Source organism: Zalophus californianus, chromosome 9 (genome assembly GCF_009762305.2).
Source record: "Zalophus californianus isolate mZalCal1 chromosome 9, mZalCal1.pri.v2, whole genome shotgun sequence".
Taxonomy (NCBI): Eukaryota; Metazoa; Chordata; class Mammalia; order Carnivora; family Otariidae; genus Zalophus; species Zalophus californianus.
In genome coordinates this window covers 18,104,067-18,126,219 of record NC_045603.1, presented here as the reverse complement: position 1 = coordinate 18,126,219, position 22,153 = coordinate 18,104,067, and the positions used below count along the sequence as shown (strand labels likewise).

At 40.8% G+C, this 22,153-nt stretch overlaps 1 protein-coding gene across 1 annotated transcript; it reads left to right on the top strand.

The window, feature by feature from the left end:
- Positions 1-1,726: 1,726 nt before the first annotated feature.
- On the top strand, positions 1,727-20,219 carry HSP90B1 (heat shock protein 90 beta family member 1). Its single transcript, XM_027593736.2, has 18 exons — positions 1,727-1,875; positions 2,853-2,955; positions 3,790-3,931; positions 4,430-4,546; positions 5,579-5,910; positions 10,778-10,889; positions 11,098-11,217; positions 11,984-12,100; positions 14,243-14,380; positions 14,465-14,542; positions 14,662-14,727; positions 15,196-15,465; positions 15,717-15,962; positions 16,736-16,872; positions 18,469-18,547; positions 18,639-18,794; positions 19,059-19,178; positions 19,923-20,219. Exons 1-18 carry the CDS (start codon positions 1,827-1,829, stop codon positions 19,950-19,952), a joined length of 2,412 nt encoding a protein of 803 aa, XP_027449537.1. The 5' UTR covers positions 1,727-1,826; the 3' UTR covers positions 19,953-20,219.
- The last annotated feature ends 1,934 nt before the right edge of the window (positions 20,220-22,153 follow it).

Here is a 22,153-nt window from a genome sequence, read left to right as displayed (position 1 = left end):
AGATTTCTGAATGTAATTCTTACCCTAGTATACTCTTAAAAAAAAAAAAGATACAAGCACAAAAGCATTAAAAAAAAAAGCTTTGTAAGGTATCCTTTGCTTACTAGTAACAAATGTTGGTAATTTGAGCAGATGTAAATAAGTCACCACCACAATGTGTAAACACCAACCACAGAATTAAGATTGGCAAAGCTAAATAGGGGAAGTTGAGAAAAGATTATGACAGCCTGTCACTGAAAAGCTTGTTTTCAGGAATTCGAATGAATATCTGAAAACAAATTCCAAATTCCATTTTCCTGGAGAAGCAACAAGAAAGGGAGTGTTTTTTGTTGTAAAGAAGGTCGGAGTTGGGGTCGGGGAGAGATATGTAAAGCCTAGGTTAATAGACACACAAAAAAATATTTCCAAAGGCGCAAGCGTGGGGTGAGGGACTTCCCTTGCCGGAAAGACACCTGGTCCTTAGTGTCTTCCTAAACGCTGAGTAGGTTATTTCTATGAAGTTACAAAGCTGCACTCTCTCATTTGCAGCCCCACAGGTTTTGCTTTCAAATATCTGCAGGTGTAACCTCCTGCACAGGGTAAACGAGGTTTTTTTTTCCTCTTTTCTGTGCTAGACAGAACTTCATGAACACGCTCTCCACCTGACAATAGAGATTCTAGGGCCGCCGGCCACCATCTCTGAAATTTAGGAGTTGAGGGCATCAAAATTGCTCTCAATTTCTCTCAAGGGGAAAAAAAAAGCAGCCCCACTATCCTCTCCTGCAAACCGGATCAGGGAGGCCGCAGGTTCCGGCCGCTGAACACGGAGAGGCAGCTAGGGCTCCGGCGGCCCCCCAAGTGACGCACGAGAAACCAGATTCGTGTTTACCAGCCGGAGGCCGACCCCCGAACACAGGGCGGCCGCGGCCAAGGTGTCGGAGCTTTCCAGGCCTGTTTCTACAGTCTTTGTACACTGGAGAGTCCTGGAATAACACAGACCTCTACTACAAGAACAAGACGTAAACTCTAAGACACGCAGCGTATAATTCCCGCAAAGACACGTTGGGAAATGCGGCGGGGCTCAACTACGCAGCTGGTCCACAGGCCAAAGACTACGATTCCCAGCATTCAATACAGTGTACCCCCTGGTATGTTGCATGCCGGGAACTGTAGTTCCTCGCCACGTCCATCTAAAAAGTACTCCGGGGATTTTCAACCTCTCACGTGTTTCTCTTCTCCGGGATGCACTGCCAAAGAGAAAGCTGACTGCGAAAAGGCGCGCGGGAATCATTCCCAACGTGACCCCACGCGTAGACGGGGAAAGTGAAGAACCGTTGCCATGACTACCGTTTCCCCTGGTCACGGAATAAACGCGCTAAAGGATCCGGAAGTGGTTCCTCTGCGACCTCTCCAAAACGAGGGGATGTGTACTGTGCTGACGTTCATCGGGCCGTTTCCCTGAGAGGCCAAAGCTACCCGGGCAAGGGGGCGGTCCCATGTGAGAGGGGCCCGCGGAGCCATTTGATTGGAGAAGAGAGGCTACGGTTGACCAATCGGAGGGAGCCACGCTTCGGGCATCGGGCACCGCACCTGGACAGCTCCGATTGGTACACTGCGGTCCCCCCCACGAGTCCCCATTGGGTATAGGGGGTGCGTGGTGCGGCACCATTGGTGGGTTCGTGTTTCCCGTCCCCCGCCCGCTAGAGGCTGGGGTGAAAAGCGGCCCGACCTGTTTGGGGGTAGTGGGCGGACCGCGCGGCTTGTGGTGTGAGGATCTGAGCCCCGTGGTGGGGGGTGGAGGCGGCTCCTGCGATCAAAAGGGACTTGAGACTCACCGGCCGCGCGCCATGAGGGCCCTGTGGGTGCTGGGCCTCTGCTGCGTCCTGGTGACCTTCGGTGAGTGATCCCAGAGGAGCGGGCACCCCCGGACGCCCCCCCCTCAAGCGCGGCCTCTTCTCGAAGGTTCTGGGGGCGTTGAGCCTGGGAGGGGGATTACAGGGCCTCGGTTGGGCCGAGGGGACTCCATCGCCTTTCCTCGAAAGAGGCTCAGGGGGAGTTCCTGCACTCCTCTTTCTGTGGAAAGGAAAAACGAGAACCGAGAACATTTAAATCCCTTGCGGACCTCCTAGTATCCGCGCTTAGAGGTCTCGACCAACTTGGGGTGGGGTGCCTCTCGGGCACTTGGTTTCCCAGGAGCCTTGCGGGTGCCTGTTCCGGAGGACTTTCGTCAGACGCAGGAGCCTTTGGCCCTCTACGTTTGGGGACCCCCGCATCCAGTCTGCGAGTCAGAAAGTGGGTTTCCTTTCTGAGGTGCTGGACTGGGGTGTGTGGGGCCCTGAGTCGGAGGAAGGGCAGTGTCAGCGTGTTTGCTTCACTTTTGCTCGAGCTTCTTAACCTCTCAGAATCTCTCTACTTCTCTTCCCTCGCTCAGTTGGGCCCGATTTCAGTTCCCCTCGCCAGTGGTTGCACAAATTCTGTTTGTATTCTGACCTGCGATATTGAAGGTCTAAGTTTTGGCGTGTCGGTTGGGCGGCCTTGTCTCGGCCCGGACGCAACACGTGTGAATGTGGAAGGGACCTGGTATCAAATCTGCTAAACTTTACAAAGCATCCCAAGGCCGCTCTTCAGACGCGATGGCAGCCTCCGTATTTCACAATCTACTGGAGGATTCAGTACCTGGACTTAAATAAGAAATATACCAACTTGGATTTACGCTGGGTCTTTAAACTAGTAGATCCATTTTTCCAACCCCACCTCCCATATTAACCACCTGAATTTTGCAAACCCTCTTCTTGCCCTGTTTGATTGTATTTCTTCTGAGAAGTACCCGAAGCAACGACGGTTTAAGAGTTTTCTGGTGTTAAATCTTTCAGGGTCGGTCCGAGCTGACGATGAAGTCGATGTGGATGGTACAGTGGAAGAGGATCTAGGCAAAAGTAGAGAAGGCTCAAGGACAGATGACGAAGTAGTGCAGAGGTCTGTGTTCTTTTGAAACTACACAGATGAGCCCTAATGACCACTGGAATATGGTAGCTTGTTATCTTTTTTCCAAAGGTCCACATGATGTGTAACACCCCAAATTTAAATACCTAAGAAATGGTCAAAGAAAATGTTAGGGCTGTGACGCATGTTCATCCCTTAAGTATCTCCTAACTTGCCCCTAGGAATGACTGGTCAGACTGGGATGAATTTCTTTTGAAAACTCTTTGGATATCTAGATTGCAGAATAGAAGCTCTGTGACTTTCCTAAGACCAGTTGGTTTTATATTCAGTAAGTGTGTAAACTTTAGTAATTGGTTGTTTTAAGTAACCTCTGCCCCCACTGTGGGGCTTGAACTCCTGACCCCCCCAGATCAAGAGTCGCATGTTTTACTGACTGAACCACCCAAGTCCCCCTAAACTTCGTAATTTTAAAAAAGATTTCTCTCCTTTGAGCAATGTTTTCAAATTTGGCATCTTGGGACTTAATTGACAATTTTGTAGACCATTAGAGGCCAAAGCTTCCCAGGTCAAGAGGCAGCCCCACATGCGAGGGGAACATATAAATAGTATGACCTTGCTTTTTATTTTTAGTAGAGGAAAGTCAGGTTTATTTTTCTGACGGTTTTAAGAACGGAGTATTATACCTCAGTGCTAAAGGGGGCAAAATAATAGAAATAGTAGGTTAGTAATATTTTATAATAGGTTTCCATTTTACCCTTTTAACCCTTAAGACAATCTCATGAGACCACTGTGCTTTCATCACAGAGCCTTTGTTTTTGGAGGGAACTAAGTAAGCAATGCAGTAGTTTATCAACTTTTTTTCCTTAGAGAGGAAGAAGCTATTCAGTTGGATGGATTAAATGCATCCCAAATAAGAGAACTTAGAGAGAAATCAGAAAAATTTGCCTTCCAAGCTGAAGTTAATAGAATGATGAAACTTATCATCAATTCATTGTATAAAAATAAAGAGGTAAGTAACATGTGGTTTGGATAATATTTTCTCTCTTGCAATAGCATATTTGTTTACCTTCATAATAAATATATGTAGTAATTTCAAGTAAGTAGTTATTAGCACAGTTTAAATACTCAGTATTTATAAAAATTGCTGCTAGATACCTGTTTGGGGGGGGGGTTAGACATTTTCCTTTTGTCTTTTCCCCTCCATTTATGTTCATAGTCTGCTAAATAGTCAGTATTAAGGGCAGTCACACAAACTAAGCCTTGTGTGTTAATACGTTAAGGTCACTAGTTTGAGACTAGAGTTTTACTACTCTTAACCAGTTCAGGTATCCCTTGCAGTTGCTACAGTCTAAAAGAGAATAAAGCCACTTTTGTATCATAAGTTTTATTTCTTAAAAAGTACTTTTTCAGAGTACAGAAGAGAACTAAAATGAGTTTCACATTAAATTTGCTGTTTTGTATATCTTGAAGCTAATTGAAGTGTGTGTTAAATCTGGCTTCCATTTAGATTTTCTTGAGAGAACTGATTTCAAATGCTTCTGATGCTTTAGATAAGATAAGGTTAATATCACTGACTGATGAAAATGCTCTTGCTGGAAATGAGGAACTAACTGTCAAAATTAAGGTAAGCTTAAAACAAATTTCTTCTTCTAAAGCAAAAAGAATCCTTAGCTATGGGGAATCTCTGTCGGTCAAGATAGGCCAGGTTATGCTGCAGTAACAAATAACCCCCAAGCCTCGGCCTTAAATTGGGGTTTGGTACGGCCTGTGGGCCAAATCCAGCCTACTTGTTTGTATAAATAAAGTTTTACCGAAACACAACCATGCCTCTTTATGTGTTAGCTATGACTGCCTTTGTGCTACACAATGGGTTTAAATAGTTGTGACAGAGACCATATGGCCCACGCGCCTAAAAATATTTACTCCCTGGCCCTTTTTCAGAAAAAGTTTGCTAACCCCTGGATTAAATAATCAACCTCAGGCCACTGTGGCCTTTGCTTTGCATCATCCTCACTCCCGGACACAGGCTGATTGAGTAGCCGCCATCTGGAGTGTAGCTTGTTGCCATGGTACAGAGAGCTTGAAGGTCCCCCATCCTTTAAAGGCTCTAGCCTGAAAGCTACATTCCTGACTCCCACTTGCAGCTCACTGGCCAGAACAGTCACATGGCCTTATAACCAAAAATGAAGGAAGCATATTCCTGCTACGTTTCCAGAAGACAGAGAGCTAGGAATATTTAGTGAAGAACATTGATCACCACAGATTCCAGAAGTCATTCAGGTTTTGAACCTTTTTATTTTCTATGACAGAAAAAGGCACAATATAAAATTTTATTTTTCTTAAATTTTTTTCTTCAAAAATAACTTGTTTTCTTTAGGTCTATCTACCCTTCGACATTTAGACCACTCTCTGTCTTCTTTATATTGATACTTTCTCAAATACACTGAACTTCAGATTATCCTATAAAGAAAAATGCTTGCATGTAAGGTGCACGTTTTCTGAAAAGGCCATAAAATACTATATGGAGGAAAATTAACCCAGTTTAGTTTTCTGTTTTGGAATTGAGGTGGCCCAAAGCTGGTAATTTCTGAATATTTACCTGTCATACTGTGAGTATTAAGTGAATAAAACTATCCTATTCTTGTCTTGCTTTCAGTGTGACAAGGAGAAGAATCTGCTACATGTCACAGATACTGGTGTAGGAATGACCCGGGAAGAGTTGGTTAAAAACCTTGGTACCATAGCCAAATCTGGAACAAGCGAGTTTTTAAACAAAATGACTGAGGCACAAGAAGATGGCCAGTCAACTTCTGAATTGATTGGCCAGTTTGGTGTCGGTTTCTATTCTGCCTTCCTTGTAGCAGATAAGGTTATTGTCACATCAAAACACAACAACGATACCCAGCACATCTGGGAATCTGACTCCAATGAATTTTCTGTAATTGCTGACCCAAGAGGAAACACTCTAGGACGGGGAACAACAATTACGTGAGTATTACTGATTCCTCATAAGAAGTAATCGCCTAGCGAGGATCTTGACTCTGAGCAAACAACTTATTCTGGGCTTTCATTCCTTGCCTATAAAATTGACCTGTTCTCATCACTTGAGGAAATATTTTGAGGACCTCCTAAGGGCCAGACACAAAGAGTTATAATGGCTGCTGTACATAGAGGGCAAAAAGTTGGAAGGGTTAACTCTTCTAGGGGAGAAGGCAGATCGGAGGCCTCACAGAAGTGGGTTGATTGAAGATTTCCGGGGAGGCAAGTCTTGGGAAAGAAGTGTCAGATCTGTGGAGGGTTGTCGCTACAAAGGCATGGAGGCACAGCATGTTCACAGGATTAAAGAAATTCCTCTCAGTTGGTGGCAATTCATGATAGAATTTTTGATTAGCTTTTTTAAGGTTTTCTGAAGATGGATGTGGAGGCTGGCAGGACTGGATGAGAGGATACTCTCAGGGTGACCACTGAAAATACTCAACTATGGGAGTAACTGGTGCTGGGTGGGGACAGGTTGGAGAGAACAGATACAAATAAAGAGCTTGAAGAAAGTTAATGAAAGTTCTTCGGAAGAAGATGTCTCCTTTGAGGATGGTTGCAAACTGTAGAATTCAAACTAGTATTTGGTTTAAGCCAATAACTGTTACTTGTACAGATGAAGCAGATCTCATGCCCAGGGTCTCTTGGTGTTTATAGCACTGTGAAGTAGGGCAGCTTTTTGACTCCCCCCACCCCCAACAAATATAACAAGATACTTAAATTTGCTTAATACTTAGGGAATGACGAGTAAATACTGAGCTATATGAAGCTACCAGCTTTAGGCCACATCAAAGAAATCCCATTTCAGAGGTCATTTGGCTTGCTCCTTGCCAGGTGAAAATGTGCCTACAGCCTCAACTTTTTTTCTTAGTCCAGTTTTAAATTTTCTCAACGTAAGAATTTTTAAGTATTCAGAAGATAAGAAAGCATGTATTTATTATTTTGACCAATGTTCTTCACTCCAGAAGGTGACTAGTTCCTATCTTCATTTTCATAAATGTTCCTTGCAAAGAGTAATTAGATGGGTGCATTTTAGTACTTTTACTAACTTTTCCCAATTTACCTGTCTCTGCCCTCTTTATTCACAGTCCTATCTCCTGCTCTCATTAGGGGGCATCACTAATAGTTACACCCCATTGCCCTTTCTATTAGATGTTAAAGGAACATAGGTAAAATCTCATCTCTTAACTACAGTGAGATAGAAAACAATGTCCCAAGAGGGCGGCTGTCTTAGGGTGCTAAGAGACAGGTGAGATTATCTAGATGGAAGCTCCGTGGAAGCAAACATTTGCTTGGCTCTTCCATTCCTAGAGCCTAACACTTGACTGGCAGATGTTTCTAGGAATGAATAAGGGTAATCAGCATGTAGCATGGATGGCTGATGCGTGAGTGAAACCTTACAAGTGCTCTCCCTGAGCAAAACTGCCATTTTTCTTCAAGTCCTTCTACCCCAGTGTTTATTCACCAGATAATCATTTGAGTGCCTCTCACCTGCTAGGGTTTAGGACTGTGGTGGAGAGTAAGACCGATACAGTCGCTGCTTCCATGTCGTTCATTCTAGTAAATAAGAAAAACATGAAATAATTTCAGAGTGGCAAATGCCAGAAAGGAAGCTACAGGACACTTCCCTTATCAGAAGGACTTTCTGAAATTGTGGTAAGTTAGGTTCAGATATTCTAGGCACCAAGCACAGTATGTTGGAAGTTCCAAAGGCAAGAGGCCCATTTAAGGAACTGACAATCTAGAATGGCCAAAGGGAAAAGGAAAGAGAAGGCAAGAAAGTGATGAGGTCAAGGTCCCACCTTATATGATTTCATCTTGTATTTAACCAATAAAATAGAAGCCATCAAACAATTTAGTGCTACCTACTCTTATTCCCACCCCTAAATTAGCCCCTGCTGTACTCTTATGAGAGATTTTGTGAGGATTCAATGAGATCATGAAATTGGCATCGAGTAAATGCTAGCTAGTACGTTTGCTTCTGTCCTTCCTACGAGGGAGGTATTCTACATTTTTCCCTAAAGCTGGTCACTACTTTTTTTTTTAAGATTTTATTTATTTATTTGACAGAGCGAGAGAATACAAGCAGGGGGGACAAGAGAGGGAGAGGGAGAAGCAGGCTCCCCACCAAGCAGGGAGCCCGATACGGGGCTCAATCCCAGGACCCTGGCATCATGACCTGAGCCGAAGGCAGATGCTTAACCATCTGAGCCACCCAGGTGCCCCTGGTCGCTACTTCTGATCTGCCTGCCTCCTACCTCCTCAGAGGCTAAGCATAAATTAATTCCAACCCCATCTTTTAAAGTCAGTCTTTCCCACACACTCTCTATTTCCCATGTTCAAGTCTCAGTGGGGAAGGAAAGAGACAGACAGGTGGTGCCGCACCCCCTTATTCAGTCAGGCATTAGGACTTTATCCACCACCTTTCCATTGAAATAAGTCACCAGTAATCTTGTTGCTAAATCCAGTGGGTTCAGGGTTTTTAAATTGACATTGCTCCCAGCAGTAGATTTTCTTTCTTCCTTGGTTTTCCTCTTGTGTCTCCTACATAATTTGCTATCTACTTACCACCATCCACTTAGTACCTAGTTTCCATGAACCTGCATATCTTTTTGTTTCCTTTGCCTGTTGCTTAAATGTTGACAGTATCTCTTTCAAAGGTAACTTACTTTCAGCCCTTTCTCATTATTTTTGTGTTCCTTGTGCAGTCTTCCTACCCTGATGGATTCAGCATCCAGTTCTTGCTCAGGGTTCTCAAATCTCTATTCTTAGTCTGGGTCAGGAGTCAGCTGACTTTTTCCTAAATGGCCAGCTAGTAAATATTTTAAGCGTTTGGACAGTGGGATCTCATATGTCACAACTCTCATGTTCTCGCTCAAAAGTGACCATAGACAACACATGATGAGGTTGTGTCCCAGTAAAATGTCTTATGGGTGCCAGCCATAGTTTGCCAGTCCTTGGTCTAGATCTCTCTACTAGACTCTGCACTCATGTATCCTTTTAAATATCACTAAGATGTAACCATCAGCTTGAACTTGGATCCACAACTGAACTTTCCTGCAACCCCACACCGCCAGGATACATATTCTGAAACCAGAGGCTTGGTCACTTCATTAGGCTGTGTCATCATGAACTATCTACCTCTTGGTAATGCTACTAAACTGTAAACTTTTTGAAGTGTAAGGGGGGGACCCATGATTACAGCATTGGCCATATTTATTTATTGGGAACACAAACATCAAGATGTGGGCTCCCCACTGTGTTTGAGGCCATGTTATGATGTGTTATTTTTGGTGAGTAGAGGAGGAGTTTGCAGAAGGAACAGTAAGGAAGAAGAAAAAAACAATGTTGCAATTTTCAGTATTAGAATTATCTAAGCCGGTGCTGTCCATTAGAACTCTGGTCTAAGCGTCTGCCTTCAGCTCAGGTCATGAACCCAGGGTCCTGGGATTGAGCCCCACATCAGGCTCCCTGCTTGGTGGGAAGCCTGCTTCTCCCTCTCCCACTCTCCCCTGCTTGTGTTCCTTCTCTCGCTGTGTCTCTCTGTCAAGTAAATAAATAAAATCTTAAAAAAAAAAAAAAAAAACTCTGGAAATATTCTACCTCTGCACTGTCCAGTATGGCAGCTACTAGCCACTTTGTCTATTGAATAATATACCTAGAATATGGCAGTGCAATTAAAGAACTAACTTTAAATTTTATTTAAAAAAATAAAATGTGGGGCACTTGGGTGGCTTAGTCATTAAGCGTCTGCCCTCGGCTCAGCTCATGGTCCCAGGGTCCTGGGATTGAGCCCTGCATCGGGCTCCCTGCTCAGCGGGAAGCCTGCCTGCTTCTTTCTCTCCCACTACCCCCTCCTTGTGTTCCCTCTCTCACTATGTTTCTGTCAAATAAATCTTTGAAAAAATAAAATAGAAAATAAAATGTGACTGACAACTACTGTTTTGGACAGTGGAGATATGAACAATAAGATTAATTTTCTAGCTTTTTTAAGGAACATGTTTTTATTAAGTGTTACCTATAGGAGAGACTTTTTTTAAGGTTTTATTTTTAAGTAATCTCTACACCCGACGTGGGACTCGAACTCACAACCCTGAGATCAAGAGTTAGCACGCATGGGGCGCCTGGGTGGCTCAGTTGGTTAAGCTACTGCCTTCGGCTCAGGTCATGATCCCAGGGTCGTGGGATTGAGCCCCGCTTCGGGCTCCCAGCTCGGCAGGAAGCCTGCTTCTCCCTCTCCCACTCCCCCGCTTGTGTTCCCTCTCTCGCGGTCTCTCTCTCTGTCAATTAAATAAATAAATAAAACCTTAAAAAAAATAAAAAGTTAGCACACACTTCCAACTGAGCCAGCCAGGTGCCCCTGCGTTCGCCATCTATGATAATCCTTTGATTTCTAGAGTAACTATCAGAGTGCATGTCATTCCATTTTTCTCCAGAATGTTTCAGTGCCTTCTTACCTTGAGCTAACTTAACATTTCAGTTCTTCAAATGAAAAAACTAAAAACATACACACACACAAAAAAAAACTAAACAAAAAACCCAACATATTCAGAAGGTTGGAACTTTTGCACTGTTTACTTGGAACTAATGGTATTTTCCACGTGAGGGACACAAGAAAGATTCTTCCCTCTACTCACATTTAGTATCTTTAGCTCACAAACTGTCATTGGTGATAAGAGTTTTAACATGAAAAACAGACCATCCTGGAATACACTGAACTGCTGGCCGTTAGCTTTGTGAGAAAGATATTTAGATGACTTTATAATCAAATCTTTTAAGCCAAGGATGTCTCCGTATAAATGTCTTATTTTCCTTTCAGACTCGTTTTAAAAGAAGAAGCATCTGATTACCTTGAATTGGACACAATTAAAAATCTCGTCAAGAAATATTCACAGTTTATAAACTTCCCTATTTACGTGTGGAGCAGCAAGGTAAATCTACATTGATAAAATTTCTATGTATTATGTGGGTGCATATTTAAAACTTAAAATAACAAAGGCTCAAGAACAAAGTGTGGTTCTTTTAGTACAGGATACTCAGGGTTTTCTTATTGAAGACCTATTTTTTTTTGAGCTGTAATTGTTTTTCATATTCAGAATTATTAAATAAAAGAATTTAACTGTAATTCTACTTCAACAGACTGAAACTGTTGAGGAGCCCATGGAGGAAGAAGAAGCAGCAAAAGAAGAAAAAGAAGATTCTGATGATGAAGCTGCAGTAGAAGAAGAAGAAGAGGAAAAAAAACCGAAAACCAAAAAAGTAAGTCTGATTCATCTCCACACTGAAATGTTGTTTAGGACATGTTCGAGAAAACACAACCCCAAGTGTGCACAGACTGATTGGAGTTAAGTTTTAATTCTTCAAGGTCTTTTTTCCTCCAGATGTTAAAGTCCATAGGCCCAACTTAAGAACAAGAACTAAGTTTATTTGCTAGTGTGTATGTTTTCTGCCTGTGGGAAGTTTTAAGTAGCAAACACAGGTCATTTTTATGCAGTTTTCTGAGTTCTATATATTGCCCAGGACTAGCGGCTTATCATGTTCTAAATCTTAAGATCTTCAAAATCTTTCTACATCATTTGTCGTAAAGATATTAACCATAATATTAGCTCTCTGGCCTGTTCAGGAGCAGAGTAGGTGGAAGTAATGGTGGTAGGTTTGAGGAGTATTTATTGTAAGATGTTGGATTGCTTTAAGTCACGAAGTAGGAACAGTTAACGCGTATGTCCTTCTAACCTGAAAACAAATATTTTCAAGAAATAACATTTTAGCTAGTTAATAATGGGAAAAACCTTTTAATTGGCTGTCAGTTATAATGATAACCAGTTGCCTTCTTTGCATTATAGATCAGTCTTAAATGTTGAGAGAAATACTTTTAGATTTTTGATCCCATTGGCAGGAGCCATAGGAGATTAGAAGTGTCTTTTGGTGCTTCCCACATTGATTTGAACTGTCCTAAAGTTATGGTTCCCACTAGTATTACTGTTGGTGAATGCTGTGGCTGACTAATCATGTACTGTAACTTCAGGTTGAAAAAACTGTCTGGGATTGGGAACTTATGAATGACATCAAACCGATATGGCAGAGACCATCAAAAGAAGTAGAAGATGATGAATACAAAGCTTTCTACAAATCATTTTCAAAGGTAAATATTATTTTTAAAATAATGTGATGAACATTACTAAATTAAAAATGTTTTTAGATTGTTTATTGCTATTTCAACACAATTGGTTTCCTTTTTAATCTTGTGTATTTTATATTACGTATGCATTTCTTAAGAATTTACTCTGAGAAGGTGTCTGTAGGCTTCACCAGATTGCCAAGGGGTCTGTGTTACAAAAAAGATTAACAACTACCTACATAGGTAGGTGGATGATTTCCATAAAACATATCTTGTATTGAATGGCTTTTAACGTTACTGGCTCTTTTCTATTCAAGAATGAATGCCTTTTATTTTTTTAACTTTTTTACTTGATACTTGACATACAATGTTACATTAGTTTCAGCTGTACAAGCAGTGATTCAGTATCTCTGTATTCTGCTATGCTCCCCACAAGCGTAGCTGCCTACCATCTGTCACCATACAACGCTATTAGTGTCATTGACTATATTCCCTATGCTGTACAGTTTATTCCTGTGACTTACTGATTCCGTAACTGGAAGCCTCTATCTCCTTCTCCCCTTCACCTGTTTTGTCCATCCCCTACCCTGCTCTCTGGCAACCATCAGTTCTCTGTATTTGTAGGTCTGAGTCTGCTTTATGTTTGTTGATTCATATGGCTTTTAACATAACCTTAAAGAGCCTATTTACAACGTCAAACATTTATTGTGAGGTCATATGCTTAGGAATAATTACCAAATCTTTGTTTCGTTACCTGTTTCCTTTTTACTGATCCCTTTTAACTGTAGAATCTAAAACTAGCATTGATTAAGATTGTTTCAAGTTAATATTTCCCCATACAGCATTTTGTACAAAACAAACTATTTAGCATGGCTAAATAAAACTTGATTTCTGTGGTTGTGTTTGTTCTTTAACCTTTATTCCATCTATTGATTCGTTTCCTAACCTTCTTTGTTTTCCATATGTTAACATCCAGCCATCCCTTAAGTTTTATCTCTTAAAATTGTCCCCTTGGTTCTGCCTCCACGTTTATTCCCATGAACAGTCTTAGTGTATACAAATGTAACGTATTTTCATCTAGGACAGCTGGATTAGAAATATAATGTGAGCTATATATGTGATTCTTTAGAAGACTTTTATTTTTATTTATTTTTTTTTAAAGATTTTATTTATTTATTTGACAGAGTGAGAGAGCACAAGCAGGGGGAACAATAGAGGGAGAGGGAGAAGCAGACTCCCCACCAAGCAGGGAGCCCGATGCGGGGCTCGATCCCACTGACCTGAGCCGAAGGCAGACGCTTAACCATCTGAGCCACCCAGGTGCCCCTTTTAGAAGGCACATTTTTAAAAGTGTGTCTGTGTGGTTCAGTCAGTTAAGCGTCTGCCTTCAGCTCAAGACATGATCAAGCCCCACGTTGGGCTCCCTGTTCAGCGGGGAGTCTGCTTCTCCCTCTCCCTCTGCCCCCAATTCGTGTTCGCTCACTTGCACACGCATGCTCTTTCTCTCAAATAAATAAAATCTTTAAAAGTTGAAACGGGACCAAAAAAAAGTTGCAGCAGGTGTAGTTAATTTTAATGTTTTATATTTTATATAAATTTTATATTTTAACCCAACATATCCAAAATATTTTTATTTCAACATGTAATCATTATTTTAAAAAATTAATGACACATTTTGGTGTTTTTTGTTTTTTTGTACTGTATCTAGGGAATTTGTTTTTATGATTTTACTTACATACCTCGTTATAGCCACTGCTATAGTCCATATCCCATGGAAAAAAATCTGTTCTCAGAACTTTTTGTGGTTGAACAGTACACTCATGAAGTATGTATATTGTCGTTTAGACAAGATGATTTTTCTACCCTGTTCTCTGATACATGTGGAACCTAGACTCATTCATTCTTCCCCGAGTTTAGGAGATCCAGTGATGCTCTTGATGATCATCAGTGATCATCAGCAAAACCACCATGTCTAGCTAGTTAGAATAGTAGTCTTAACTGTTTCTTTCCTCTATTCCCTCCCCCCTGCTTTTGTTGGTAAGGGTAATTGGTAATTTTTTTGTTAAATAAATGCTTAACTGAATATGTACCACATAATAAATCACTTAGCCTTTGCACTGCCTTTTTCTGGTGCCTTTCAAATGACTAAATGCCATCTTTCCATAGGAAAGTGATGACCCCATGGCTTATATCCACTTTACTGCTGAAGGGGAAGTTACCTTCAAATCAATTTTATTTGTGCCTACATCTGCTCCACGTGGTCTGTTTGACGAATATGGATCTAAGAAGAGTGATTACATTAAGGTGAGTTTTTAAATTGTAAAAACTGAGTTTAGAATTTGAAAGTTTAATTTCTAGAAGGTGACCTTTTTTTTGGTCTCTGCTTAGCTATATGTGCGCCGAGTATTCATCACAGATGACTTCCATGATATGATGCCCAAGTACCTTAATTTTGTCAAGGGTGTTGTAAGTATCAAAATAATGAAGAGGGGTCATTAAGAACGAGGGATGGAAGTAGTTTTTTGGTTTGTTTGCTTTTCTTCCAGTTTCTATTGCTCACTGAACTTTCCTTTTGCCGTCTGAAGGTGGACTCAGATGATCTCCCCTTGAATGTTTCCCGGGAAACTCTTCAGCAGCATAAACTGCTTAAGGTGAGTATTTCTTGGGAAGAGGCTGGCTACTTTGCTCTTTGATTGGGCTTCAGAGGACAGGCTGCATTAGTGGAGTCACCAGATATTGAGAGTAGTCCTTGGCTCTTTAGCTGAAGAACTGAATTTTATTCTGGAATTATTATTAAATCCTAAGAGTCTGATATTTCATGAAAGTTTCAAATCTATAGAAAAGTTGAAAGAATTATATAGTAAACACCTATATAAACCCATTATCTGGTCTAAAGATAGAATATAAACGTTAAAGTGATTTTGTGACTATTTCCACTGACAACTTAGTTTCTGCTCAGTCTGACATAGGATTGCTCACCATTCCTGCCTCTTGACAAAGGGCAGTGACGATGCTGTGTTTGTAGCTTTCACCACTACTCCTCTGCTCTCTTAAATGTGGGAGGTTCTCAAAAGTTTGAGAGGTCATTCTCGAATAAGTTGTTGTTTAATTTTATTTAGGTGATTAGAAAGAAGCTTGTCCGTAAAACTCTGGACATGATTAAGAAGATTGCTGATGAGAAGTACAATGATACTTTTTGGAAAGAATTTGGTACCAACATCAAGCTTGGTGTGATTGAAGACCACTCAAATCGAACACGTCTTGCTAAACTTCTTAGATTCCAGTCTTCTCATCATCCAAGTGACATTACCAGTCTAGACCAGTATGTGGAAAGAATGAAGGAAAAACAAGACAAAATCTACTTCATGGCTGGGTCCAGCAGAAAAGAGGTGAGATGAACTCCCAACTGTCAGGCATCCTGGTATGTAGCCAAATCTTGAGGGGAAAAAATGGTAATGGTGAACTGGAGTCATTATGAGGCCTGGTCAGTCACGGACAGAAAAGTCATTGTATTCTCTGCACCTCTTATTTCTCCACCTGTAAAATGGGGTTGTTAGTACTATAGAAATATAGCTACTAGGGGGGAACAATTATACCAAGGCTAGGCTTGGAAGCTTTATCACTTCCCTTCATTTCATAGGCTGAATCTTCTCCATTTGTGGAGCGACTTCTGAAAAAGGGCTATGAAGTGATTTATCTCACAGAACCTGTGGACGAATATTGCATTCAGGCTCTTCCTGAGTTTGATGGCAAAAGGTTCCAGAATGTTGCCAAAGAAGGTGTGAAATTTGATGAAAGTGAGAAAACAAAGGAGAGCCGTGAAGCAGTTGAGAAAGAATTTGAGCCTCTGCTCAACTGGATGAAAGATAAAGCTCTCAAGGACAAGGTATTCTTGTAGAAATTTGAACTTGTGAAATTTTAGCATCTGCATTTTCTTTTTTTAAAAAAATTGTTTTGTCAACAAATTAAACTTTACATCTGGTTACCTTGTAACCATTAAAAGTTGTATAGAACAGTGTTTAATATGGTGGTTAAATTTTGGTGAGGATGAGCTTAAGATTTATAAACTACCGGGGCACCTGGCTGGCTCAGTCGGTACAGTGTGTGACTCTTGATCTCAGGGTCTTGAGTTTGAGCCCCTCATTGGGTGTGTGGAGTCTGCTCCCTTTTTTGAGAGAGAGGGAGAGTGAGAGAGCACGCAAGCAGGGAGAGGAGCAGAGGGAGCTTGATCTCATGACCCTGAGATCATGACCTGAGCCAAAATCAAGAGTCAGATGCTTAACTGACTGAGCCACCCAGGGGCCCCTACTTTAAAAGAAAAAAAATTTTATAAACTATAAATAATTAAAAAGATAGTAGTGGTTATTCTGTATGTGGGCAGTGTTCAGTTTTTTTCTTTGTAACTGAAAGTTTTCTGTAGTTTAATACTGCTTTTGTAATAACTTAAATTTTTACTGATTAAATTTGCCTTATATGTGCTTAAAGTGTTTATTTTTGACCAAAAAATTCAGATTATTAAGTGATAAGAGTTTTCTAAGAATCTGAATAAGAGGTATCTTTATGACCTGCCTCTGTTTATGATCTTACATGATGAATCCTTGGTTATTGAATGTATTGTTGGTATTTACATATATCTCACTTTTGGTTTCTTATCCTAAGATTGAAAAGGCTGTGGTATCTCAGCGTCTGACAGAGTCCCCATGTGCTCTTGTGGCCAGCCAGTACGGATGGTCTGGCAACATGGAGAGAATCATGAAAGCTCAAGCGTACCAAACGGGCAAAGACATCTCTACAAAGTAAGCATCCTTGGGAAGGTCCCTGGCAAGGTGTTCATTCTTGTCCTGCCTTCCTTTAGCAGATGATGCCAGCTTCTGTACAAGGAGCTGATGTGTGTTAAGTGTCCACCACTATTGCTGTATGTTAGATGAGACAAGTTTACAAAGGGATTCCTCTGGCATTAGATTGATAAGGGGAGCTGTTGGGCTCATCATTTATTTTACGGTATTTTTATACACAAATTTTCTTAATCTGTGACATACATTGTGTTTATTTTTGCACTTGATTATATGCTTCATCTGGTGTCTGGGCTTCTTTGACTTTTTTAGATACCAATAGTTACAGATGAGGTTAACGACAATGACGTTTGCCAAATGAGTTCGTCCTTTTTAACTATCTCCCCTTCCCCAAATAGTATGCCCCACAAAATAAAGGGTAAAGGACCCATGAGTTAATAAGTTTATGAACTAAAGGGCTAAGTACTGGAGGTACACTGGGTCTTGAGTATCCTTATTTCCAGGGAATATATATGTCAAATTTATATTTTAATGTCACAGCACCGGTCTTGAAAATGACTTCTTCCCTGCTTTCATTCTCCCTTCTCCCACCTGGAATGTCTTATTTGCTCTCTGATCGTCATATATTTCCCCAAGGCCTAGCTTAGGATCCTTCTCAGAAGTGTAGTCTCTGTTGTCACAATTCCAAAACTCTATATCTTTTTATATGAAGTGTGTTTCATATTTAGTGAGGCTCCCCAACGTTAATGTTTTCATTGTAAAATGCTGAAATGGCATCTTGTTTCCATGTCTTGCCCCCCCCCCCCCCACCGAAGACTTTACAGATTATAAAATTCAGGTGGAAAACAGGTTTCTGCTTCTATCCCACTGCAGCAGTATAGTAGCCATTATATAAATGTCCATTTATTTCAGTCATTTATTAACAGGAAGTTACCCTACATTCAACAAACACGCACCTCCTGTATCTGTACACCTGGTGGGCTAAGTAGACATCACTGCTGTCTTTCTGACATTCAGACCAGTCAGGATAACAGATCAAGTCGTAATTTTCTAAACTCTGCATGTCTAACAGGTATACCAAGATAGGGCTAGATGTAGGTCCTCCCTCTCCTCAGCTGTAGAAGGGAGAGCAGTCACAACTGACAGTAGGAAACCAAACGTGATGAAAGGTAGATTTAGAATGCATTGAGAACCGAGCTCCGAGAAAAGAAACAATTTGTCCTGGAACCATATTGGTGAAGGCATTATGAAGAAGGTAGTAACTGATCAGCATGCAGAGGCTGCCTAGAGGTTTCGGAACTCTGTGGGAGACCGAGCTGCAGTTAAGGAAGTGAGAATAAATTAAGAGGGGATGAAGACGACACTAAATCCATTCATCCACTCAACAAAGCTGTAGGCACTTGAGATGACTTAGTAAATAGTTCTCTTTATTGCACTCTTCCATCGCACCTTGCCCATCTCTATTTAAAAGGCAAAGCATGGTGTAGTGAAGTATTTTTTTCCAAGCGTTCTCTGTAATTTTAAAAATGAATAGAACATGGGAAATGTATGGACCCTGAAATTTGATGTTTCTTAGAATTCATTTTTACCCCTTACCAGTTACTATGCCAGCCAGAAGAAAACATTTGAAATTAATCCCAGACATCCCCTGATCAAAGACATGCTTCGACGGGTTAAGGTGAGTAATACTGCAGCCATACTCCTTTGTCTTTTAATTGGAATATTTTGTACGTTTTAATATTAACCAGATGTCCCTTCTTCCATTTCAGGAAGATGAAGATGACAAAACTGTTTCAGATCTTGCTGTGGTTCTGTTTGAAACCGCAACACTGCGGTCGGGATATCTGCTACCAGACACTAAGGCATATGGAGATCGAATAGAAAGAATGCTTCGCCTCAGTTTAAACATTGACCCTGATGCAAAGGTTTGAAGTAATTTATGGAATCCTTGAATCCCCTAGTGTCACACACTGCTAGAATTAATAAGAAATTCCTCTTTTATATCTTTTTTTTTTTTTTAATCTGTCTCCCTTTGTTAGCTTGACTGTTAACTCTGATTAGCAGATTTACTCTGTAGTTCTGGATAAAACGGAGTGAAGTTAATTATAATGTTATACATTTAAATGAACAAAGTGAAAATAGACCCAAGGTATTGGATCCATTAATGAGCTCATAAATGTTGCCCTTAGGTGGAAGAAGAACCCGAAGAAGAACCTGAAGAAACAACAGAGGACACCACAGAAGACACAGAGCAAGATGAAGAAGAAATGGATGCAGGAACAGACGAAGAAGAACAAGAAACAGTAAAGGTATAGGAAGTCAAGAATGGGGCTTGCATTTTTAGTTCTTGGAAAATTAGGCAAATTTTTATTTTTAGTTCTGGCGTTAGGACTGTGTAGCTTCCAGAAGTCAGACTTCAGGAAATCCGCCAAAAAAACAGGCCTCTAATATCAAATTCAAAAGCTGGAGCAGGTCCATTTTTTCTCTAAATGAAGTATATGCTTTCATCTTCCCATTGCTTTTGTTCCTCTGTTTTAGCCAACCATTCTTGAGATCTTGTTAAACAGATTTTTTAAGATTTTATTTATTTATATGACAGAGAGAGAGATACAGCGAGAGAGGAACACAAGCAGGGGGAGTGGGAGAGGGAGAAGGAGGCTTCCTGCTGAGCAGGGAGCCCGATGCAGGGCTCAATCCCAGGACCGTGGGACGATGACCTGAGGTGAAGGCAGACGCTTAACGACTGAGCTACCCAGGCGCCCCTAAACAGATTTTTTAAGCCCACAAGGCTTCTTCATTTGCCACCTGCTTCTGCCTTACTATATAGCAGCAGTAGGCCAATTTTAAAATCTTGATAGTTTGTGTTCAGGGGCCATTGATCTTGTTGAGTTCTAAATTATTTTGCAGATTAATAGGTGCAGTTCTAGCCTACCTATGAAGTAATGAACTGTGCTGGGCCCATTTCAGTTGTTTTTTTCCACATATGAACCTTCTGTGAGCTAAGATTTTTTTCTGCTGGTTTTTAATGTCTTCTGATTTTTCTCTATTCACAGAAATCTACAGGTGAAAAAGACGAATTATAAATTATACTCTGACCATTTGGATCCTGTGTGGAGAGGGAATGTGAAATTTAAGTCCTTTCTTTTGGGAGAGACTTGTTTTGGATGCTTCCCCCCAGCCCCTTCTCCCCTGCACTGTAAAATGTTGGGATTGTGGGTCACAGAAAGAAGTGGGTTTTTTAGTTGAATTTTTTTTAACATTCCTCATGAATGTAAATTTGTACTATTTAACTGACTATTCTTGGTGTAAAATCTTGTCATGTGTATAAAAAATAAAAAAGATCCCAAATACTCAGCGTCTTGCTTGTCTTCATAAAGATTGTACAAACTTGGCTGATTTTTTTTTTTTAATCTGGTGTTTTGGGGGTTTTTTCCCCTTATAAAAGGAATTCGTACATACCACAGAAGTCTTTTTTAGATCCAGTATTTTTAAAAAGTCACCTATATTAAAGACAATGTTCCTTACAGAAGAATTCCAAATAATACATGCAGATACTCCCCCTTCCAGGAGGTGGGGCTTCATTCTCCTTTCCTTTTTGAAAGTGGGCTACACTTAGTAGCTGTCCTCTGGACTATGGAAAGGGGAAAATAGTAACTTTGTAGCAGAGAAACCTGGCCGGTGCTACCTGAACACAGTGGCCTGGTTAATTTCCCCAATGATGTCATGTATCCCTGATAGGATGTGGTAAGAAGGGTACTGCCATGTCTACCATCAGACAAACCCATACTATATGAACAGCATTCTTCTGAAGTTTCAAGGTCAAAACCAAGGACAGAAATAGACTGAAGGAGACATGGCAACTAAGTGCCTTCATTGCCTGGATTAAACTAGCAAAATTTAGTCTGAAGATAGTCCCTGGTTCTTCGGCTTTGACCTGTGGACCAGCATTCATGGAAACAGGAAGGGGACATGGGGGCTCTGTACTCACTTTGCAGTTTTCCTGTAAATCTAGAGTTACTCCAAAATAAGGCTGTTCAAAATACCCATAATCCTACAGCAGATAACTAGATACTGAGTGATGATCCTCATCAAGCAATCATTTAATTTCTCTTGAAATGTATTATTTATGGAAGAAACAGTTGTCTCTAATTTCGCTAATTGATAGCCATCTGAAATGGTAGTCTATTTTTTAACTGGCTAGGGAGAGAAAACCTCAGCTGTATATTCAGAGATCGTGTGTGTGAGAAAACGATGGAAACCAACTTTATGTGCTATAAAGTTCTGTTAGGGACTAGATGTTCCAGGTAGTTTAGGACCCTTTCTGGGCTTCTTTTGTTTGTTGTATGTATCCTACTCCTGGCCCCAAGCTATTTTTCTAGGGTTAGTCTGCAATAATCACTCTGAAGTCTGATTACTTGATTTTAAAAATCTGTTTCTTTTTATAAGAAAGAAAATGGGAGCTCAGTCATAGGGAAACATGCTGTAGTTAAGACATAGCTTCATGATACAACACTATTAGCTATTAGTCATATTTGTTTCCAATTTTTTGGCCACCATAAATTACCATTTTTAATAAAGACTGTTGTATAGAAATTAAAGCCATCAGATAGCATTAAATTAATAGCATCTGAAACTTGCTCCTCAGCATTCAAATTCTGAGACTGTTTCCAACAGGAAGCTTAAAGAGCATCCTACCCCCTCAGTTTTGGGTAAAAACAGCTATGTCATATACATCCTGCACAACCACTGTTTGACCTAATTTAATGACCAAACACCTTGCAACTGGTCTATCTTGGGTTTTTTCCCCACAGCTTTATTAAAGAATAATCTATTACTACTTTTAATTTTTGGTTTGTCAGTCACAGATTTGGTTCTCCAAGAAGCACTAAAATGGAGTTTAGTATACAGGATGTTTTTAAGGAATGCCCTTAGACCAGCACCTGTGGAAGGAAGGAAGGAAATGGGATGGAGTAGAGGGAGGTGAGAAGCAATGCAGGTTCAAAGAGCCTCAGTCTAACCCAGAGGGAACTGAGCTAAAACAGGCCTCTCAAGAACTGTGCTGAATGGCAGGAGGTGTGGCTTTGAGCAAGGCCACTCTCTTGCTGATAAAATCCCTGCAGAAGCAAGACAACTGAAGGCTGCTCAGTGAGAAGCATCCAGTGCCTTTCCTCAGGGAATCTATTAATGCATTTCCATGGCCACCACAATGCATATTTTTCAAATAAGGGTCAACGTCAAAAAAGGATACCCTGGTAAAAGTCACTTAGAATCATTAGAATCAGCA